This window comes from Pimephales promelas, chromosome 6 (genome assembly GCF_988280905.1).
Source record: "Pimephales promelas chromosome 6, fPimPro1.hap1.1, whole genome shotgun sequence".
NCBI classification, from domain to species: Eukaryota; Metazoa; Chordata; class Actinopteri; order Cypriniformes; family Leuciscidae; genus Pimephales; species Pimephales promelas.
Genome location: NC_142774.1, coordinates 1,671,355 through 1,692,566, shown reverse-complemented (window position 1 = coordinate 1,692,566; position 21,212 = coordinate 1,671,355). Strand labels below are relative to the sequence as shown.

Sequence of the window (21,212 nt, the reverse complement as noted above, 5' to 3'; positions counted from 1 at the left end):
TCAATGCATTGGCCGTCAGTGTTTCTCTGAGGACATCTGCTGGTCAAATGCGTGTACATGCAAAAATAAGACCTAGGAACAAGCTGACTAATACAACGCAATTTATTAATAATATTGTAAAATCCTTCAATACATTAAATATTTACTGAGGCGTATTGCATTCACTTCAATAAAAAAAAATCTACTCTGTTTTTCTGAATTAACGAGTTAATTTTTCATGAGAAAAAATTTTTTTGCTCTGTTTTTCTGAATTAACGAGTTAATTTTTCATGAGAAAAATTTTTTTCCCCTGTTTTTCTGAATTAATGAGTTAATTTTTCATGAGAAAAAAAAGTTTTTGCTCTGTTTTTCTGAATTAATGAGTTAATTTTTCATGAGAAAAAAAGTTTTTGCTCTATTTTTCTGAATTAATGAGTTAATTTTTCATGAGAAAATTTATTTTTGCTGTTTTTCTGAATTAACTCATTAATTCAGAAAAACAGAGCAAAAAAAAAAATCCATTAAAAATGAACTCATTAATTCAGAAAAACAGAGCAAAAAAAATTTTCTCATGAAAAATGAACTCGTTAATTCAGAAAAACAGAGCAAAAAAAAATTTTCTCATGAAAAATTAACTCGTTAATTCAGAAAAACAGAGCAATTTTTTTTCTCATGAAAAATTAACTCGTTAATTCAGCAAAACAGAGTAGATTTTTTTTCTTCAAGTGAATACAATACGCCTCCGTAGATATTTTGCAGACTATAGAACTTAATATACAAGTCAAATCTTTCATTATTAATATTATTGTTTTATATGTGTTTTAATTTTAAATTAATCTTAACTGGCTATCCAATATGTATGTTTTATTTGTGTAATTGTAATTATTGTTTAAATCTTACAGTATCTATAAAACATCTGTATATGGGGTGTTTTCATTTTTTTTTAAACACATGAAGTGTACAAACTCACAACATTTTCAGATCAGGAGTTTGCTCGTCGCCCTCTAGCGTCAAAGCAGTAGAATTTCAAAACAACATTAGCCAGTTTGATACACACTCTAAAGCACTCATTCAAAACAGAATGTTGAATGGCTTGTGTATCTTTCTATAATTTAATGTGTTAGGAATTGAGATAAAACCCTTTAATAAACTGATATGTATTATCAGCCATGATACTCACGCAAGTCCTTTAATAAATCAACCTTAACCATTATGATCCCTGCGTGTAACTCAATAACCCATGAGTGCCACAACCAAAAATGCACCTCCTCGCCATCTCTCCTTTCACACGCTGTCAATGTTCGCAAACACACAGGCAGGTGTCTAGTCAGTTGGAGCGGCTTGGTTATGGATGTTAAGCAGACACCAAACCCGTCAAACCTACATCATCAGGGAAGGTCCTTTAGTGCAGAGGGGAATGTTCAAATTTTGATTAAAGATTACGAAGCCAAACATGGCTTGCATGGATGAAGTTCACAACAAAACAATCAATTTAGGCAAACAAAGTAAGTATGGTCAATTTTGAATTAATGGGGACTTACATGATTCAGGCACACTATAATTTGTGCAAGGTCCTTTCACCAATTTCTCATAGTGGAAAACATGTTTATTGATTACAATGCAGTTCATTCATCACACACTGAGGTCACACATGAACATAATCCGTTACTTTATTTTACAAAACCTATAAACATTTCTTCACTACAGAACAGAAACTCTACAGTGGCGTTCACAGATAAAGTTGCTCATTTTTATTGGTAGTTGTGATGTGGGCGTGTCCAGCGATGCCCACAAAAGTTCATTCATTTTACCGTGGCGTTATTGCGTTGTGGCTACAACAAAAATGAGACAAGATAATTTAGGTAATTAAAAGTGATGAAAATTTAAGTGATGTTCATTATCTATTGAGGACACTTTATTTACTGATTATATTGAGAAGACCTGAGGATCTCACACTTACTGACACATTTTCATATTCGTGAGAGTCTGACTGGTGAACAGCAGGTCTGGGATGAACAGTCTATGTGAAAAACACATTGATTATTTATTACCTGAATTTTTAATGCAACTCTTTTTGGAAATGTCACTTACTGTGAGCGTGTTGTACTGGTCAGGAGATCTGGTCTTGAGGTCAAGAGCTGCATATGAGCTTGCACTGGGATCATAATTCTACACACACACACACACACACAATCTCTGCATGAATGAAAAGGCTAATTTCCTTCTTTTATTGATTTTATTCTGTGTTTATGTGATCATCTCACCTCATACTCATGTATTGCAGATCTTCTGTTCATCATTTTCCTCTGTCTGTTAAAAAAGAAAGAAACGTCTCATTTATGTATGGTAACCCTCCGAACGGGAAACGTTATGTCAACATGCCAACATAATTCGGATCACTTCTGGGAGCCCAGCTAACAGGGAACGTTCCCAGAACATTCACTAACGTTCTTTAAAAGTTGTGTAAATGTTAGGACAAAACGTTATTAAAATAATGTTTTCGGAACGTTCATATAACATTATTAACGTTCTTGTAACGTTGAGAGAAAACGTTCTTAGAACAACGTTCTTGGAACGTCTTTATCACGTTATTTGTATTTGACGAACGTTCTCATTACGTTGATAAAAAACGTTCTTAGAACAACGTTATCGGAACGTCTTTATCAGGTTATTTGTGTTTGATAAACGTTCTCATAACGTTCCAGCAACATTATGCTAACCTTAGGACAACATTATGCTAACGTTCCAGCAACGTTCTGCAAACTGGACATTTCCACGTTTTTAGAACATTTTAAATTAACGTTCCTACAACCAAAATGGAACGTTAGAAAAACGTTCTCAGAACCTAACTTTGTTAGCTGGGAGCCCTGTCATCTTCGAGTATATACAGAACGAGCCAATGCTTATTGGCGTGCTAGATTTGCATCTTGTGCCCCACCCCACAGCACGGGTATAAACACAGAAGCGGATGCACGCACTTTTGTTTTTCGCTTAGGAGCCGAGATAGTGACGGGCTCTTCAGCGATGGTACAGGAACCATGGCGTCGGGACATAACTTCTCTCATTCCCTCCTGGTGTGGGATTGAAAATAATCTAAGATATTTGAAATGAACAAACACATTTGCTTTTACTGTTTTCCACCCCCTCTATATATCATCATTCTATCAATGACCATTTTGAGTTCCTAAAGGCACAGGGGTGCTGATAGGGCTCAAACTGTCACAGGACAATGGTATCACTGAGCCACGCTGCCCACAATGGGAGAAGTTGTAATTATCTGATTGGTCAGTTTGAATGTCTCACACTTGGGTTTTAGTCACATGGTCACGGAAGGGATAAAAGAAGATTGTAACTGTTGATCTGTCTCTTTGATTCTCTGGGTCCCACATTTCTTCGGTAATCTGGAAGTCTTGCAGCCTGAAACCCTGCAGGAAATCCACGTTACCTTACGTAACCAAGAAATTCCCTTTCCGTAGTTCATGTTCGACGCTACATCGACGTGCCAATGTAATTGGGATCTCTATGGAAACCGTATTGCTACCACCTCCAGCACCCTACACAAGTCTCTAGTCGGAAGACCTGCATAGAGAGAGTTTATACTGATTTTCCTCATTACCCAACAAGTAAGACTCTTTGGATAACTTTGGGAAAGTGCGTCCCTTTCAGGGGAGAGGAAGGGGTTGGGAGGTAACACGTGGAAGTTACACATATGGACTTGCCGATCAGTCTATCTTATGGAATGATTGGAATGATCCAAACAATGTACAACATAAGGGCACAACACCGGACAGTGACGGAAGGGTAGACTCTACCAAGGGAAAGACAGGGGCTCACCACAGGGAGCTGTTCCGTGGAAGAATACACAAATGGGATCGTCGCAGGGATCACAACATATAGGACCCAGCCTAGCACAGGTTCCACCAATGCATACGAGTGTTAGGCCTGGCATCGGACGCTCCGACCCTTCTGATTGCCAAGGGTGGAAGAACTCTCTGGAGCAACAAGCGCACGTATCCTCTCCATGGAGAGAAAAATGAAGGAAGCCAACACTTGAGCGGGTACTTCGGGTACTTTTAGTTGCTAGACCCCCAGAGTGAAGGTATGCATTCAACTTGAGAACTTCATCTTTGTTTCCAAATGCAATGACTTCAGTTTTGTGTTTGTTTAAATGAAGAAAGTTTTGGCACATCCAACTGTTATTCCATCAATGTATTGGCACAGGGAGTCAATGGGGCTGTAGTTGTTAGGCGATAGGGCTAAGTAGAGCTGTGTGTCGTCTGCACAGCTGTGGTAAGCAATTTGGTTCTTTCTCATTATTTAGCTCATTGGAAGCATGGTTGAACAGGAGTGGCGCAAGAATTGAGCCTTGAGGAACTCCGCATGTCATGGATGTCCACTCAGACTTACCTATACTCACATAATAACCTCTCCCTTCTAATTGTGACCGTAGTGTGTGGCCCCCTAGTTGGTGGCAGGGGCATCCATGAAGACTGCAGCATACCTAGACAATTGTTCTAGGGGGACACCTGGTGGTAGAAAGGAAAGGTCTGACCACTTGGCGACAGTGTGGGTTGATGGAAACCCGGCATGAGCCATGCTGCCACGCCAATCTTGGGACCTGGTCGTGAAGGCAGTGCCTCATATGAAGCAATCCAAGCGACGTCACATCCACTGAAAAAGTTTCAATGAGGCAATATCCCTGTGTTTTCGCATAACTGATCTCTTGATTACAGCAGAATGAGCCAGTTGTCGAGACAGTTGAGGATGCGAACACCACACTCTATAATGGGAGCGACCTTCAAGACACGGGGCCTGCCCGAAGGGTAAGACCTTGTACTGTTATGCCCGTCCCCTGAACGCAAAGCATAGGAACGGTCTGGCAGAAGCGGTCCGCCGGGACAGAATGTGCCGGTTGACCTCCGTTTGCTTCTGGGTAGACAAGAACTTTTGGGAAAAGCTGTTGAGTGCAGCCCAAACTGGAAGATGAGGGAGTCCAGGAACGAATATTTATCAGTCTCCCTCATGTCTGCCAGGTTGAGCCACTGGTGGCATTCCTGGACTACCATGGCGGACATCACTTGACCAACTGAATGTGAAGTTTTCTGCATTGCTCAAACAGTAACAATTTTAGTTTAAGTGCTTAGGCACCCAGTGATAGCTCCAGTGCAAAAGTAGGGATAGTACAGCCTGCTGTCCACACTCAAAACGGGGGAACGCCAAACCGAAACAGAATTTTAGTGCTGTGAAAACAGCATTTGTTGAGCTTTCTCTTTATAGCTTCCGGACACCACTGATTGTGCCGTCACACCAACACCAAACAAAATAATTTCCACAAAGTAGAAGCTCTTGAAGTCTGCAACACACTTAGAGAGTACAGGAAGCTATGCTCCGAAGTGAAAGCCAAAGGTGCGTGCATCCGCTTCTGTATGTATACCCGTGCTGTAGGGTGGGGGGTGACATGCAAATCTCGCACTCCAGTGTGCATTGGCTTGTTCTGTATACAATCGAAAATCATAGGGATCCCTGAAGTGATCCCAGTTACGTTGACATAACGTTGAACGACTGAAAATGTAATTGTTTCACATATGAATAATTATCAAATATCCTTTTGCATTATTTTGAAAGTAGATGCAATTTATATTCTCTAATATTGTATTTACATTATAAATATTGTGATGAAGATGATGATTATGATGATGATGAATACTCCTCCAGAAGCCGCTGTGATCACCATTACATTCCTACCAGCAACATGATGAACTGAAAGAGGAAGATCATCATGATTAACTCTCCAAACTGATGAATGATGTGAAGATACAGGAGTGTGTTAATAAAAGCTTCACCTGTGACAGTTACAGCGTCTGATCTCTGAGATCCATGTTGATCGTGAGCCTGACAGTAGAAGCGTCCACTCTGTAGTGCACTGAAACTCTGTCCAGATCCAACAGCTGAGCTTTCATTCTCCTTAAACCAGCTGAAGTTCACAGCAGGAGGGTTTGAGTCACTGATGCACTTCAGAGTCACTGAATCTCCCTCCACTATTTCACCAGAGACAGACACTAAGACGTTCTTTGGCGGGTCTAAGTAGAAAACACACCAAAAAATTCACATCACAAAAATGTTCAGAGGATTTAATGTCACAGTAACTGAACAATCATTAACTCACACATGACATTCAGAGTCACAGCATCAGAGTATATCTCTCCATATTTATTGAAGGACTTGCACTTGTATTCTCCACTGTCATCAGATCTGATCTTTGAGATGCTGAAGATTCTTCCAGATCCTACAAACGTTCCTCTTTTAAACCAGCGGATTTCTGCAGGAGGGTTTGAGTCACTGATGCAGTTCAGAGTCACTGAATCTCCCTCCACTATTACACCAGATGGACTGATGGACACTGAGACGCTCCTGGGAGGATCTTAAATAGACAAAAGAAAGGGTATATTAATGTTTTGTGATTGTAAATCCATTCATTTAATGGTTACTGTAACTGAAACATCATTAACTCACACATGACGTTTAAAGTCACAGCGGAGTATTTCTCTCCAAGTTCATTGATGGACTTGCACTTGTATTCTCCACTGTCATCAGATCTGATCTTATAGATGCTGAAGATTCTTCCAGATCCTACAATCTTTCTTCCTTTAATCCAGTGGATTTCTGCAGGAGGGTTTGAGTCACTGATGCAGTTCAGAGTCACTGAATCTCCCTCCACTATTACACCAGATGGACTGATGATGGACACTGAGATGTTCCTGGGAGGATCTTAAATAGACAAAAGAAAGGGTATATTAATATTTTGTGATTGTAAATCCATTCATTTAATGGTTACTGTAACTGAACCATCATTAACTCACACATGACGTTTAAAGTCACAGCGGAGTATTTCTCTCCATGTTCATTGATGGACTTGCACTTGTATTCTCCACTGTCATCAGATCTGATCTTTGAGATGCTGAAGATTCTTCCAGATCCTACAATCTTTCTTCCTTTAATCCAGTGGATTTCTGCAGGAGGGTTTGAGTCACTGATGCAGTTCAGAGTCACTGAATCTCCCTCCACTATTACACCAGATGGACTGATGGAGATCACAGGATTCACTGGAGGATCTACAGGTGAAATATTTGATATTTGTATCTTTAGTTCATCATTAAATGCCTCAAAGTGTCAAGAAAAACTTTGATTTGAATTCACTCACACAGACTCACAGACTTCATGCAATCAAATTCTTCCAGACCAGAGTCGGTAAGTCATTTCTTTATAAATCTCACAGCAGGGTTTGATGGAGCTATATATCGTCTAGTTTTAAAGCCCTCATTATCTGTCATGAGCAGAGATGGGTAATCCAGGGGTCAAAGACAAAAAGTCCTGTTTCACTAATTAGTAGAGATGGGAAGTCCGGTTATTTCGGACAGTTCGTTTCGTTCAAAAAAACGGTTCACCAGTTCTTTTACGTCCTCATGTAATGACTTCAATTCTATCATCCCGGCAGATTTAAAATAAATGCTTTTTTATCATAACTTAAGTTAAATAATAGTACTCATCGTCATCATTATCTTGTATAAGTTTCTTACTTTTACACTTTGCAAACGAACCCAGTAGCCTACAGGCGATGTGCAAACATGGATGTTTTACATGTCTTAAAGATATAAAGTCTATAAATGGTCTTCATCATTTTATTTGTTATTAAATAAACTAAATGAACCATTTTAAGTCCTCGGTTTACTCGTGCCATGTGCTCATGTATGAGCACATCATCAGTTGGCCGAAAGAAAGTTCTGTTTAGAGACGGTGCTTTCACGCATGCATGCGAACATGTACGAAAAAAAAACAGTTCTTGGTTCCATGCTGGTGATTCAAGAACCGCAACAACCATTTCTTGACTCGAAAACTGTTCGACCTGTGTATGCTCAGCATTATTAACAAGCTCATTGATTCAGTCAAATGATTTGTGATTAACTTCCTGGTGATCTTTTCTCTTTGTTTATCTGGCAGTTATAACTATTAACGGTGCGGCACGTGTGCATACTCTGACGTCGCAAGGCAAAATCCCCGGTTTTACTGTCTACATGACAACACTGTAACGGTTGTTTCTGAAAATCCTCACCCTGGCAAGGGTTTTCAAAAATACTGCGTTTTCCATGTGGGCAAACGGCCGAACCGCGTAAAAAAAGTCACGGTTATAAAAATACCTGTGTCCGTGTGGACATGGTCTAACTTTAACACTCTTGACTGTTAATTTAACACTCATTTTAATTTGGTTTATTTAACACTGGAGTTTTTGCTGTGTATTATTAAAACAGTGTTCAACAAATAAAGTCAGTATGAGGCTAAATAGAAGTGTTTTAATCTGAATTTGGAAAATATGTGCTTCCATTTCAGTTTTCACAAATCGCTTCACTCGATTTGAGATGTTCTCTTGTGTTCCGGGCAGCAAGTGCAGTAACTGTAACATCGGGCACATTTTGTAGTAAACACATATCTATACCGACTTCATCAGGCTCCAGATTCTTAACAAAGAACACAAAGGCCCTGTTGAAAACGTAAAAATATTTTATCGGATGTGCCTTTCGTTTACACGGCGACGGCGTTTTTGAGGCTCAAAAACGCAAAAAAGTGAAACCACCCTCCAGAGTGGAAATCTTAAAAACGCTCCACCGCCGCCGTTCCCGTGTAAACGGTTAAAACTCAAAAGTCTGTTTGACAGTGAAGCTTGTATGCAGGCGCGTGGACTTGGTGTTGTTGTAGTATTCACTCCTAGCCGCCTGAAGTGCATACTACATTGAATTTCACAGACTTTTGCGTCTCCATCTGCACGCAAATTTCCCGCACAAAACACTCGTCTAAACGCAGAATAAAAAGTAATGAAGCAACGCCACTTTTGCGTTTTCTCTTCAGAATCGTTTCCGTGTAAACATGGCCAAAGAATGACCTTCTCTGCTGCCATAGTTGCAACTCTTGCGTCATCAGAACAGTGTGTTCAACACATCACCATTTCTGTTTAAAAAAACGTTGTGCGACGTTTTGTCGGGGCTGAATGCAGCCCTGGAATTTTCCACGTCTGTATATCCCCTTGTGATAATGAGCTGATGAGTTGAATCAGGTTTGTTTGATTAGGGAGATAAAGAAAACATGCAGTGTTGGGGGGTCCTTCAGGAGCAGGATTGGGAAACACTGATTTAGGCTATTCTCTCGAAAATGATAAATATTGCCAATAATGCATTGTTTTCTGCTGTATATTACTGTTTTAATGGAAAATGGCCTCAGAATGTGGCCTTTTTTTCTTATTTACTAAATAAAATACTAATAATAAGATACTCACACATGACATTGAGGTGAACATCAGGAGAGACGTGTGTGTGTCCGTCTACAGCACAGCTATATCTGCCTGAATCCTCTCTTCTGACTGGATTGAGGATGAGTGTGTTCCTGAATTGACTCTCAGTTAATATCTTCAGTGAGTTTCTGTACCAGATGAATGTTGCTCTGTCAGTCAGAGCGCAGCTGCTTTTACATGTCAGACTGACTGAATCTCCCTCTGTCACTCTCTCAGGAGACTCCACCTGAAGATCTGAACACAACACACACATTATATCTAGTGCTGCTGTCACACACTGATTATTATTCAACATAATGCACAGAAGAAGAGATAAACCTCATCAAAGTCACCTGTGACAGTAAGAGTCACTCCTGGTGGATAACCAGTCCATTTGTATTGATCAGTGATGAATCTGCAGTAGTACGTGTCTTCATCCTTCAGTGTCACATGACTCATGATGACAGTGCAGTCCTGCTGTTTATCTCCCAGATACTGAAGCCTCTGACTGTATTCAGGGTCATTAGACAGATCTGGAATCTCTTTACCCTTTATTACAGAATCTTTAGTCCAATACACATTGGTAATATAATATCCAGAGTATGTAAAATAGCATGTCATTTTCACTGTTGAGTCCTTCAGTGCACAGATGTCTAAATGACTGTAACTCACACCCCAATCATCATTCTGTCCATAAACTCCTGAAACACACATTAAATTGATAGTTCACCTCTCATAATTTTCTAATGTTGTCCCAAACCTTTCTGCTGTCATAAACTTGTACAGTCATTTTAATTTTAATTTAGCAAGGGATAGTTCACCCAAAATTTCCAGTTAACCTGGTTTATATTTCTGTCTAAAAATACAATCCTGAATTCAATTGGTATGTAGTTTTTTTTGTTTTGTATGTCTCACTGATTCTAGGTTTTGTTGTTATAATTATTGTTTGGTGGCCGAAGAGAGGATCCAGCAGGAGATTGATAGGGCAACGAGGAACGAAAGGCGTCGCTATGACGACTATTTGTGGCGGTACTGCCTGCAATGGAAAACGGAACGAAAAGCGAGCTGAGCCGAGCCAAGGTGAGCCGAGCCGAGTCGAACTGGTACTGGTAATGGAAAAGCGCCAATAAAGTCCAGGTTGTATCTGGTAATTAAGTTGTTGGCTAGAAGTGATTTATTTTTAAGTGAGCCAATATATAACTTAACAGTCTTACTTTTTGTCCCCACAGCAATCTTTGGTGTGTAATAGGCACCAGATTAGATGGGTTTGCTGTGCGGCTTTTGAAGGCCTTAGATTTTCTATCATGTAACTGAACAGCAATAGAGAAAGATTCAGGCACTCTGGGTTCCCGCTTGTTCTGTAAACATTTAAGAAAGTTACTGTTTTCATAGCGGGCACCCGACACATATCACTGAGACCTGGTATCAGTTGTTTTTGGTTCACCTCAAGCAGATTGAGGAGGGTGTGGGCCATGGCACTATGGCAGAGAGGCCAAAGAGCTCTCACAGGAGGAGGGGGAGCTGGGCCCGCAGGCTTTGGTGGTTGCGGGGCCTGCTGTTATTAGTTTGGTATCTGGGGGCTTGCAGCAGATAGTTTGGTTCCAGCATACACCAGTTTTTCCATTTTCTCTGAAAAGCACAGAAGTGGAGATGTTGGAGAGAGGGGGATAACGTGTTTGGGGAGAGGGGCTGTTGCTCTGCCGTGGTAGTTCTGTAGACTGTGTGGCCACTGGCCAGAAGCTGTAATTTTTTCTATTTTACGTGTTAAATATGAATATTTTCCTTACACAAACACATGGCTTTGCTTCAGAAGGCCTGTATAAACCCTGCAGAGCTGCGTGGAGCAGTTTTATCATGGATTGATGCACTTTTATGGACTTTATAAAGCATGGAAGAGCCAGGATTTTGGTCACACTGCAGAGACGTGAGAGAGAGAGACGTCTGTGCAGAATCACTCTATATCAATGAAGTTTAGAGTTCAATGAAAGCAGCGCATTAATATAGAACAGTGATTAAACTGACATGGAACTACAATTAAACGGTTTTATTGCAAACCTTTCAGCCAATAAGAATTAACTATTCAGATAGACCGTGGTAAATGACATTGTATAGACCATTTCACAAGATGTAAACAACACTGGTCCAGAAGCACTTCCTGTTTCAGTTTGTAACTGTTTTCTTTATTTCACATGTAAAGAAAACATCTTAAAGATGTTTGTTTAACTTTTTGATTCAGTTTTAAATGTTCTGTTGGTTGTATTTTATCCCAGCTTTTATGTAGTGTTAAAAAACTGAAACAGGAAGTGCTTCTGGACCAGTGTTGTTTACATCTTGTGAAATGTTCTATATCTGATTAAGGCGAGACACAGCAGGCAAAAACGTAAAAATTTTCATGCAGTGATCAGTTTTTGGGCTAGTTTACTCCTTCAATAAGTGCTCTTTCAAGCTGCTATAAAGAAAACGTTGAAAATATACATCAAAATGTTTATTTTATTACATTTTGTTCACTTGCGGCAGTAAATTTATCCCGAATTTACCAAGAAGTCACGCCACGCTCCGTCTGTTTACTGAAGTCTGTCATGACCGGTCTCGTTGTAAAGTTTTGAATCTCCTGCACAACGCTATGTAACCCAAATATGGCCATTTCCTTTCTATCAGTAACCAATCATGAATGTCCAAAGGGTGATTTAAAGCTAATGACGAAATCTCATTGGCTACTGCCAGTTTCTGCTGACGTGATTCGCTCAGACACATTGTTACTCTGCCAATGTTAATTCATTGATTTACTGCAGTTGCAGGTCTTTTATGCCTGCCGTGTTATTAAATAATCAGTTTTCATGAGCTTGAAATATCATATACAGTATTATTAGCATTTTTTTTCTAATAGAAATGTATTAAATTCACTATTTAAATCTTTAAATTCTCCAGTACAAATATCTTAGCCTATGTACACCAAACTTTCCAGTTATACACTTAGCAGTATTCTGAAAATATTTTCAGAGGGATTTGTTAATAAATCATTCCTGGCCTGATTTATGTGACATTTTAACTTAAAAATATGGCGAAAATAGGCTATGGACAGTATATTTTGATTTCCTAGGTAATGAAAGCATATATCCTGAAAATTCCTCTGAACTTTTTTTTTCATCTTGTGTGTAAACAAAATGAAAAAAAGTAATTTGCACCTGGCTTTATCATATGTTCAGATCTATCTATTACTACTAAAATATATGCAAAATTGTGCATATTTAATGAGATAATGCCTAATTTGCATAATTAAACATACAAATTTCAACAACGTATAATACATTTTTTTTACATACTTGTTTAAGTATTCAACTGATGAAGTTTCATGGTGATATCTAATATTTAAAAATTTTACCCTATTCACCTGTAGTGTCTAGCCTTATTGTAAAAAAGTAAAGGGGGTTCACCAGGGAATCCAATGATTGTCAGATCCCAGAAAAAACAGGTTTATTTATTAAGTGACTATGTAATATTAATTATATTAATTCTCAAATGACTCACTGTGAACCATGAGCAGAATCACCAGAGGAAGACAAGGAGCCATTCTGATGGATTTCTACAATATAACACACACATCATTAGAAAAAGTATTTATCTTCCAAAATATTTCCATATATTAGATTTAGAATATCTCCTATTGAATAGGCTAGAGGTTTCCACAAAAGTATTAATCTGACTATACTGTTTTCAGATATTAACCATTGTATCTCTTACCGTGTTCTGGGGAGTCTGATCTCGGGTACAACTGTTTTCACGTGATCAACGCTGTTTTAAAATCCCCATTTTAAAACAAAATGTTCCTTCCTCTTTCTTGGGTCCTGCCCTTGAGTGAGAAACTTCTCAAAACATTTCATCATGATCCAATGGCATTTATTGTAATCTAAAAAGTAATTAAATCCCTTATTTTTTTAATAATAGGAACTCTCATTTCCTAGTGTTAAGGCATTTTGGGTTTAATTACTTTTGTCATATTTTTTGGTCCACCACTTTAATTGATCAGTGAATCTCAGATTAATTGGCATATTGTCAGATATGAATGTATTTACAGTTTTGCTTGCTTTTTCACATATTAAAACTGAAGAGATGTTAAATATGAAGAGATATTTAGATCAAACTTTTTAAAATAAAACCTTTGGCTTTTTATTCTGACCACGGTTTCTTCCTGGAAACATTTTCGGAATCATTTTGAAACATGTATTGAGTAAGACTGGATGTTGTCACTTCGACCACAGAGAGTTATTTTTGACAGCCGTAAGAGAAGCTCTTTTTTGCTCTTTTGGCAAAAAAAAAAAAAAAAAAGACAGAAAGTGGTGGATTGTGGTTGTTTGTGTGTTTTTAAAGATCTTCAAATTATCAGATTGCATAACACTGCTAACACTGCATTATCACAAAGTCAATAGACAAAATAACAAAATTTGCATGCATTAATAGCACTAATGTGACCACTTTATGACAATTATATCATCATCATGTAATCTCACTCCACCTTGGCTTTCTTTGCCACAACAAATGCATTTTATGCACTGTTACAGCAGCCATGAAATGTTCAAGTATCGTCCATTCATTTGTTCTTGCTTTCATGTATGAAAAAAAAAATGAGAAAAAAACTATTTTAGGGGGAAAAAACTAAATTATGATTTGATTTTTGGTTTTCCTTTTTAATCAGAAAAAACACTTGATATTACACATATGGAAGGTTCTTCTGAGTTTAGGTCTACAATGACCCAGAAATGACCACACACAAGCTTGAATTTGGTAAAACTGATACATCATTTTTATTTGCTTACAGAAACACATGAAGTCAAAAGTTCAAATGACATTAAGAACAAAAATTACCAAGCCAGTGACATCACAAAATGTTTTTAGTCTCACTAAACACTGTGTTGTTGGTTCTTGGCTCTTGTAATGAGAAAAAGATTACAGACTTTGCATTCCTGACATATTTACCTAATTTAACGAATAACAAATAACTGAGTGAAGTAGCATGTGACAGCCCTACTCTCAGAATATTGTTTCATTGTTTTGGCCTTTGTCTTCATGATGGTCTCATTTACTCATTTGACACGACTGTAGATAACAGAAACATCTTCCACAGTCTGCACATTTGATCGCCTAAAAACATCAAATAAAAACAATCATGTCATGCATCAGATTACATGATGATAAAAGTCATTAAAAATTCCCCAAAAAATTAAATGTTGGCTTTAATTAACTTTTTACCTTAACAGGTTCCATAAATTAACTTTATGTCAACTGGTTCCACATAACTGGGTTACGTTAAACAACCATAATTTGTTCATGTAACTTCTATGTATTATAACAGCCAGATAAACAAATAAAAAAGTGATCTGATAGTGTTGGTTATGTTTTAACATAATCAATATTGCATAATCATTTGAACTGAATCACTTAACTTATATAGAACCCAATTTCTAAGTTAATTTTACCTCATGGGTTATAGCAGCTCTGTCATTGTAGAGCACATCAATGGTAGCCTTTTAATGAAATCCAAATGATAAAATCAACCAAATCAAGAAATTTATTAAAGAATGAAAATATAAATATATATATAATGTATTTTCTGTAGGCACACACAGACCTGAAGATTTAGCGTATGAATCTCAGCAATGGTGACAAACAGATCACCTCTTAACATAATCTCATTATTTATTCACACAGCAATGCATGATGAGAGCCATGAATGAGTTTTGATTGGTGGCACCTAGAATGCACTGCAACATGCTTTATAATTGTCACCATTGTTGAGATTCACAGGCTGATTCTTGATGTCTGTGTATGCCTACATAAAATTTTGTTTTGAAATGTCTTTAGTTTTTATTGATTTGATCATTTTGATTTCATTTGATTTCAAATGCTAAAAATGGTATGTGCTACAATGACTGTGCTGCTATATTCAATAAATTAAACTTCACACAGAAATTGGCTTCTGTATGAGTTCAACGATTCAAGTAAAATGATTGTAAAATATCAATTATGTTAAACATAACCAACACCATCAAATCATATTTTATATTTGTTCATCTGGCTGATATAACTCATGTACAGCAGCTAAATAAAATCTAAAGTTAAAGATGTGAGGGTCAAGAGCCCAACTTAAACACACACTGATCACCATAATGGTGACAATTATGAATTTTTTAAATTCCGGTTTTCTCCTTCAGTGATTCTGCTTGTTACCATCAGGTGTCTTCAATAAAGATCAATTATCCCTCAATTATTTACTAAATTATCTCATTAACTTTAACACTGCTTCAGTGCTCATAGCTTAAAATTACTTAATTCCATTATGTTGAAGTTACATGAACAAATTATGTTTGTTTAGCGTAACCCATTTATGTGGAACCAGTTGACATTAAAAAGTTAATTAAAGCCAACATCATTTTTTTTGAGTGAACATCAGTGGGACACAAAGTTATTAAGAAAAAAATTAACATGACTGAGTTGATGGCAAATGTTTTATTTGTGTGTGAACTGTCTCTTCAAGCTTGTTTTCTCACCTCACGGCAGCATCAGGCTGACCAATCCTGATATTGTCGTAGTGGCTTTCGTCCTCCTCTGCTCTCTTCGTTTCGGTCTTTCTGTGATGTTGGACAGTTGCGTACTGGATCTCCTCAGTATCTCTGCCTTCAGGAGCATTTCCGTCTCTTCTGGGTTTGCTGGGAGTAACACTTTCGTACCGAGCGTCATCACAATCGGCTGATTCAGAAACATGAGCATTTCTCCCTGTTACAGTAGAGTACAGATTGTCCTGAAATGGAAGAAAATGAAATATTATTTATCATTCATATAAATTTAAAGGCTGTTCAAACAGGAAAAATGGTTTTCCATTTCAGTGCTTTCCATAGTTTTTCTATAACACACGCACATGACGACGTTAAACACAGCACTAAAATTAAAAAGCGGTAAACTGTTCTAGGCACATCTCTAAACTTTTTGGGGTGTTTTGTCTCTCGTTCCACTGACTTGCCTCTCATGTTTTGTGTGAAAGTTGTGTCTGGAAGATGTACCTGATTTTCGGTGAGGTCTTCAGCTTTAGCACCTCTTCGTTTTCTCCTGATTTAACAGATATGTTAAACTTGTAAATGCATTTTAAAGATTAATACTAATCACATCACATGAGGAATTTCCACCTGCCCTAGTTTTAAATCGAATTACATTCATACACCCACTGTATTTGAGAATGATTTTAATCAAACTTACATTATAAACAGAATGATGATGATGACGATGATGAATCCTAAACACACTGTGATCCCCAACCAGAGCCATCCATGACCACGATGTACTGAATGATGAAGAATTTGAGTTCATATTAACTCTCAAAGCTACACAAGTGTCTTGAACCCTTAATAAAATCTAAGCCTCACCAGTTACAGCGTCTGATCTCTGAGATCCATGTTGATTGTGAGCCTGACAGTAGAAGCGTCCACTCTGTAGTGCACTGAAACTCTGTCCAGATCCAACAGCTGAGCTTTCATTCTCCTTAAACCAGCTGAAGTTCACAGCAGGAGGATTTGAGTCACTGATGCACTTCAGAGTCACTGAATCTCCTGCCCAGATCTGACCAGACTGAATGATGGACACTGAGACGTTCCTGGGAGGATCTAAAACAGACAAAATAAACTCTATATTAATGTTTTGCGAATGTTAATCCACTCGTTTGTTTGTTACAACAGTTACTGAACCATCATTAACTCACACATGACGTTTAAAGTCACATTATTAGAGTATTTCTCTCCATGTTCATTGATGGACTTGCACTTGTATTCTCCACTGTCATCAGATCTGATCTTTGAGATGCTGAAGATTTTTCCAGATCCTACAAACGTTCCTCCTTTAAACCAGTGGATTTCTGCAGGAGGGTTTGAGTCACTGATGCAGTTCAGAGTCACTGAATTTCCCTCCACTATTACACCAGATGGACTGATGGAGATCACAGGATTCACTGGAGGATCTACAGGAGAAATATATACTATCACCTGTCAACCCAAAAAAGCCCTTCTATTTCTATCCTTACACACAGATGGTATCGCATCCCAGAAGCCAAGCGTCCTACTACCCATCTTAATGCCCTAATGATTACTTCCATTGCCATGGTAAAAGCCAGTAGAGAATTGGCAGTATTCCAACCTTTAAGCATTGCCATGCAGTGCTGAATTTTGGAGTTAAGAAACTAAATTGCAAATCTCCAAAATAGGCTTTCACTAACTTTGTTATAGACATTGGTACTCTGAAAAAAATCAAATGCTGCCCAAAGGAGCTCATGTGGCACTGAACCATATGCATTAGCCAAGCATCCCGAGAACCCTGGAGTTCCCGCTTTGTGAACTGAAGTATCAATGAAGCCATTCTTTAATAAGTAGGTGGACAATCTCTGGGCAATAATGCTGAAGAAAATCTCACTGTTTAATAGCGAAATAGGACGAAACTGACTGATGCTTGTAGCATCTTTTTCTTTAGGTATAAAGACACCAACTGCTCCATGCTCTAGGTACAACCTGTCTTTCCCATGCCACTTTCATCAATTTCCACAGAATTTGCATAACTCCTGAAGAACCCTTGTACACTCTGTACAGAACTCCATTAGTCGCTTAGTGATTCCAAATTACATGACAAAAATTGTAGTTAGTAAGGTAATTGTTAGGTGAAAAAGTGCTAGTGATGTTCGGCTCTTGAACGAATCATTCTTATATAATATAACAGAAAATGTTATAAACACACCCTCACACACACATATGGTTCATGTCTTGTGGCTGTACTAAACAGTGATAATGTTAATGTTTTAAACATTAGCCCCAATTACTTCCATTATTAAAGAAAAGGAGGGACGAGTGAACTTTGCAAAGAAAACTTCAAAGAACATACTCACACATGACATTGAGGTGAACATCAGGAGAGACGTGTGTGTGTCCGTCTACAGCACAGCTATATCTGCCTGAATCCTCTCTTCTGACTGAATCGAGGATGAGTTTGTTACTGTCTCTTCTCCCAGTTAATATCTTCAGTGAGTTTCTGTACCAGATGAATGTTGCTCTGTCAGTCAGAGCGCAGCTGCTTTTACATGTCAGACTGACTGAATCTCCCTCTGTCACTCTCTCAGGAGACTCCACCTGAAGATCTGAACACAACACACACATTATATCTAGTGCTGCTGTCACACACTGATTATTATTCAACATAATGCCCAGAAGAAGAGATAAACCTCATCAAAGTCACCTGTGACATTAAGAGTCACTCCAGAAGCACCAATCCATTTTCCATCTGTTATATCAGTGATGAATCTGAAATAGTACATGTGTGAATCCTCCAGTGTCACATGACTCAGTCTGACGGTGCAGTTCTGCTGTTTATCTCCCAGATACTGAAGCCTCTGACGGTATTCAGGGTCATTAGACAGATTTGGAAACTCGTCATCATCTTTTACCGGTGTTTTGCTCCAGAACACTTTCTTGATCTTATATCCAGTAGGGTATGTATAAGTGCATCTCATTATCACTGTTGAGTCCTTTAGTGCACAGATGTGTGGAGGACTGTAAATCACACCCCAATCAGCCCACTGACTACAAACTCCTGAAACACAACATTCACAAGGAAACAAGGATAGGAAACAAATGTCCATCTATGAGTTAAACAGGACCATACAGTTTAATTAAAAGTTTTGAATCACATATGATTTGATCGGTGTCTACAGACATCAGACAGACGGTGATGAAATGCAGGAAGCAGAACATTGAACACTAACTATGAACAACGTCACGCTGTAAATGTTAGCAGCTTCAGCAGTTCGCATTATATCAGCAAAAACCTGAATGATGCAATTTTGTTTGGAAGCAACAAATGAATCATAGAAATTTCCCTACGTTATAGTAGATATTTTACTAGTCATAGTGCTAACTGATCCATGCTAACTAGCCAAAACCTTTCACTGTTAGTTAGTAATTAACTCGTGTGTCATTTACAGAAGAGACTGACCTGGAATCAGGAGCAGAAACACCAGAGCAAGAGTTATCAGGGACATCACCACAGCAAACTGAATCATTTACACAACAGTACAACATGTCAGCTTTTGTTTCATGAAAACTACAATAACAGCAGTGTATTAGATTATAAACAGTGCAAAAATGATTGAAAAATATCTTTACTGTAGTGGATTTCCACGATTGAAACTCATTTAAAGACAATGTTAGGAACACATGAGCTCCGGATGTTCAGAGGTTATTACGATAGAAAATGTTTCTCCCTTCAATATTCTGTGGAGATTCATTATTTAGACAATATTAATGACTGAACGAGAGTAACTCTTACCGTTTTGTAGTTTCAGCCGCTGTAAACACACTCCAGGGGAGTGAAGTGCAAATACAAGCTGAAAAATTTCTTCTGCTATTTTGCAGTTTTTCTCCTTCCCCTTTTTAGTGTCAACTTAAGCAACGGCCCATGTTGAGACAAAAACAACCCACATAAAACTTCTTTCTCAAATGATTGGTTAAAAAAAAAATCTAAATGCATCTATCTTACACATCTCAGTGTGAAGATAAACTTCCTGTCACCATCATTAGATGGTGTTTTACAGCTTCATGGAAGTGTTTTTCTTTCTTTAAGACAGGTAGTTCTTCATTTTTAAAGACAGTGTTTAAAAAATAAGATCAAGCTGTGTATGATTTCATGTTCAGTAATATTTTACAGCTCCTTCAGGCAGGAACATGCAATTGCCTTCCCTTACAGCAGAATCAGGAAACAACATGATGGATGGATGAATGTACACAGCAAAATCCCCAGTGTAAAATTAACACAGAGAAGTGAGAATTATATAAACTGTTTGCTTTAGCTGGGCTCTTGACCCACTGATTCATTAGATTTTGTTTGGCTGTTGTATGTGACTTATAACAGCCAGATGAACAAACAGAAAAGGTGATCTGATGGTGTTGGTTGTGTTTTATTTTAATCATTAATTGACCTGAATCATTGAAATCATCAAGAACATAAATTCTGAGTTAAATTTAGCTGAAGGATTTTAGCAGCACTGTCATTTTAAGACATACAATTTTTAGCCTTTTCAATGAAAAACAATCATTCAAACACCCTAATTTTTTTTCTCCATATATTTATTTAAACATATCAATGCATCTCTAATTCACCCGCAATCAATTGGAATATTATTTTGTATTACTTAGATCCATCACTAACGTGCAGATGTGAATTTATAGCTTTTTTTCCCTTTTCATCCTAAATGATGATGTAAACAATGGGCTGTTTAGCTTCATCTGGCCACTTCACGTGTTTCTGTGATCTGATTGCTATCCGATCGTGAAAAGACCAGGTGTAGGCTAAGCTAAATGCCCTCCGAAACGCATTCGAGACGGATTTAAATCCGATCGCTCAAACCACTTCATGAGGAGGTCTGGGCCGAAACTGGACACGTACATGCATCTGGTTGTTGAAACCGCATATGTAAATTGGACTTCTCCCAAAAATGCTAAAATAAAACGTGTGAGAGCAGCCTATTATATTCATGACGAAGCTATAAGACACACCGCAGCTGAGCATCATAAAGCCAACGTGCAAACTATCGTAAATCAAAGTGAAAGTAAGTCACAGACGCTTAACAAACAATCATCTTCGTTAAAAGTAAATAAATAAAATGATCTTACCAGTGCTGTCTCTCTCAGTGCGGTCTTTGATTGTGAAATTAGCCGATGATCAATAAAATGCAGCTCATTACTGTTGCTTTCGGTGATGTGAACTCCGTTAAATCTGCATATAGTGCGTTGTTTAAAATCGGATTTATATCCATTTTGCGAAAACATATTTATGTGACCAGGTGTAAATGGAATCGTTTTGATAAATCAGATCAGTAAAAACGCATGAA

General features: G+C 38.0%; 2 protein-coding genes across 3 annotated transcripts; both read right to left on the bottom strand.

Moving 5' to 3' along the window:
• Window positions 1-1,631: 1,631 nt before the first annotated feature.
• Window positions 1,632-13,101, bottom strand: LOC148978443 (B-cell receptor CD22-like). Its single transcript, XM_089132708.1, has 13 exons — window positions 13,040-13,101; window positions 12,827-12,881; window positions 9,652-9,999; window positions 9,305-9,553; window positions 6,840-7,091; window positions 6,493-6,747; window positions 6,146-6,400; window positions 5,823-6,059; window positions 5,640-5,739; window positions 2,244-2,289; window positions 2,071-2,148; window positions 1,940-1,999; window positions 1,632-1,811 (listed from the first exon to the last, which is right to left on the bottom strand). Exons 2-13 carry the CDS (start codon window positions 12,867-12,869, stop codon window positions 1,782-1,784), a joined length of 1,953 nt encoding a protein of 650 aa, XP_088988834.1. The 5' UTR covers window positions 12,870-12,881; window positions 13,040-13,101; the 3' UTR covers window positions 1,632-1,781.
• A 975-nt stretch (window positions 13,102-14,076) lies between these two features.
• LOC148978442 (B-cell receptor CD22-like) lies at window positions 14,077-20,029 on the bottom strand. Of its 2 annotated transcripts, XM_089132728.1 has the most exons (10): window positions 19,652-20,029; window positions 19,319-19,376; window positions 18,563-18,916; window positions 18,216-18,464; window positions 17,046-17,300; window positions 16,714-16,950; window positions 16,547-16,631; window positions 16,354-16,399; window positions 15,844-16,094; window positions 14,077-14,437 (listed from the first exon to the last, which is right to left on the bottom strand). In XM_089132728.1, the coding sequence occupies exons 2-10, from the start codon at window positions 19,362-19,364 to the stop codon at window positions 14,380-14,382; spliced, it is 1,581 nt and encodes a 526-aa protein (XP_088988854.1). In that variant the 5' UTR covers window positions 19,365-19,376; window positions 19,652-20,029; the 3' UTR covers window positions 14,077-14,379. The 2 variants fall into 2 exon arrangements, with proteins under 2 accessions (XP_088988854.1, XP_088988855.1); XM_089132729.1 differs by lacking the exon at window positions 17,046-17,300 and having other exon boundaries at window positions 19,652-19,809.
• Between the last annotated feature and the right edge of the window lie 1,183 nt (window positions 20,030-21,212).

Coding starts and splice junctions, on each gene's coding strand:
- LOC148978443 (XM_089132708.1), bottom strand. CDS start 12,869: ATGGCTCCTTGTCTTCCTCTGGTGATTCTGCTCATGGTTCACA. Junction 2,290..5,639: donor TTCATCACAATATTTATAAT/GTAAATACAATA, acceptor CTTTTTTAACAG/ACAGAGGAAAATGATGAACA. Junction 2,149..2,243: donor CTGCAATACATGAGTATGAG/GTGAGATGATCA, acceptor GTGTGTGTGTAG/AATTATGATCCCAGTGCAAG.
- LOC148978442 (XM_089132728.1), bottom strand. CDS start 19,364: ATGTCCCTGATAACTCTTGCTCTGGTGTTTCTGCTCCTGATTCCAG. Junction 18,465..18,562: donor AGTGACTCTTAATGTCACAG/GTGACTTTGATG, acceptor TGTTGTGTTCAG/ATCTTCAGGTGGAGTCTCCT. Junction 16,400..16,546: donor ATCATCATTCTGTTTATAAT/GTAAGTTTGATT, acceptor CTGTTAAATCAG/GAGAAAACGAAGAGGTGCTA.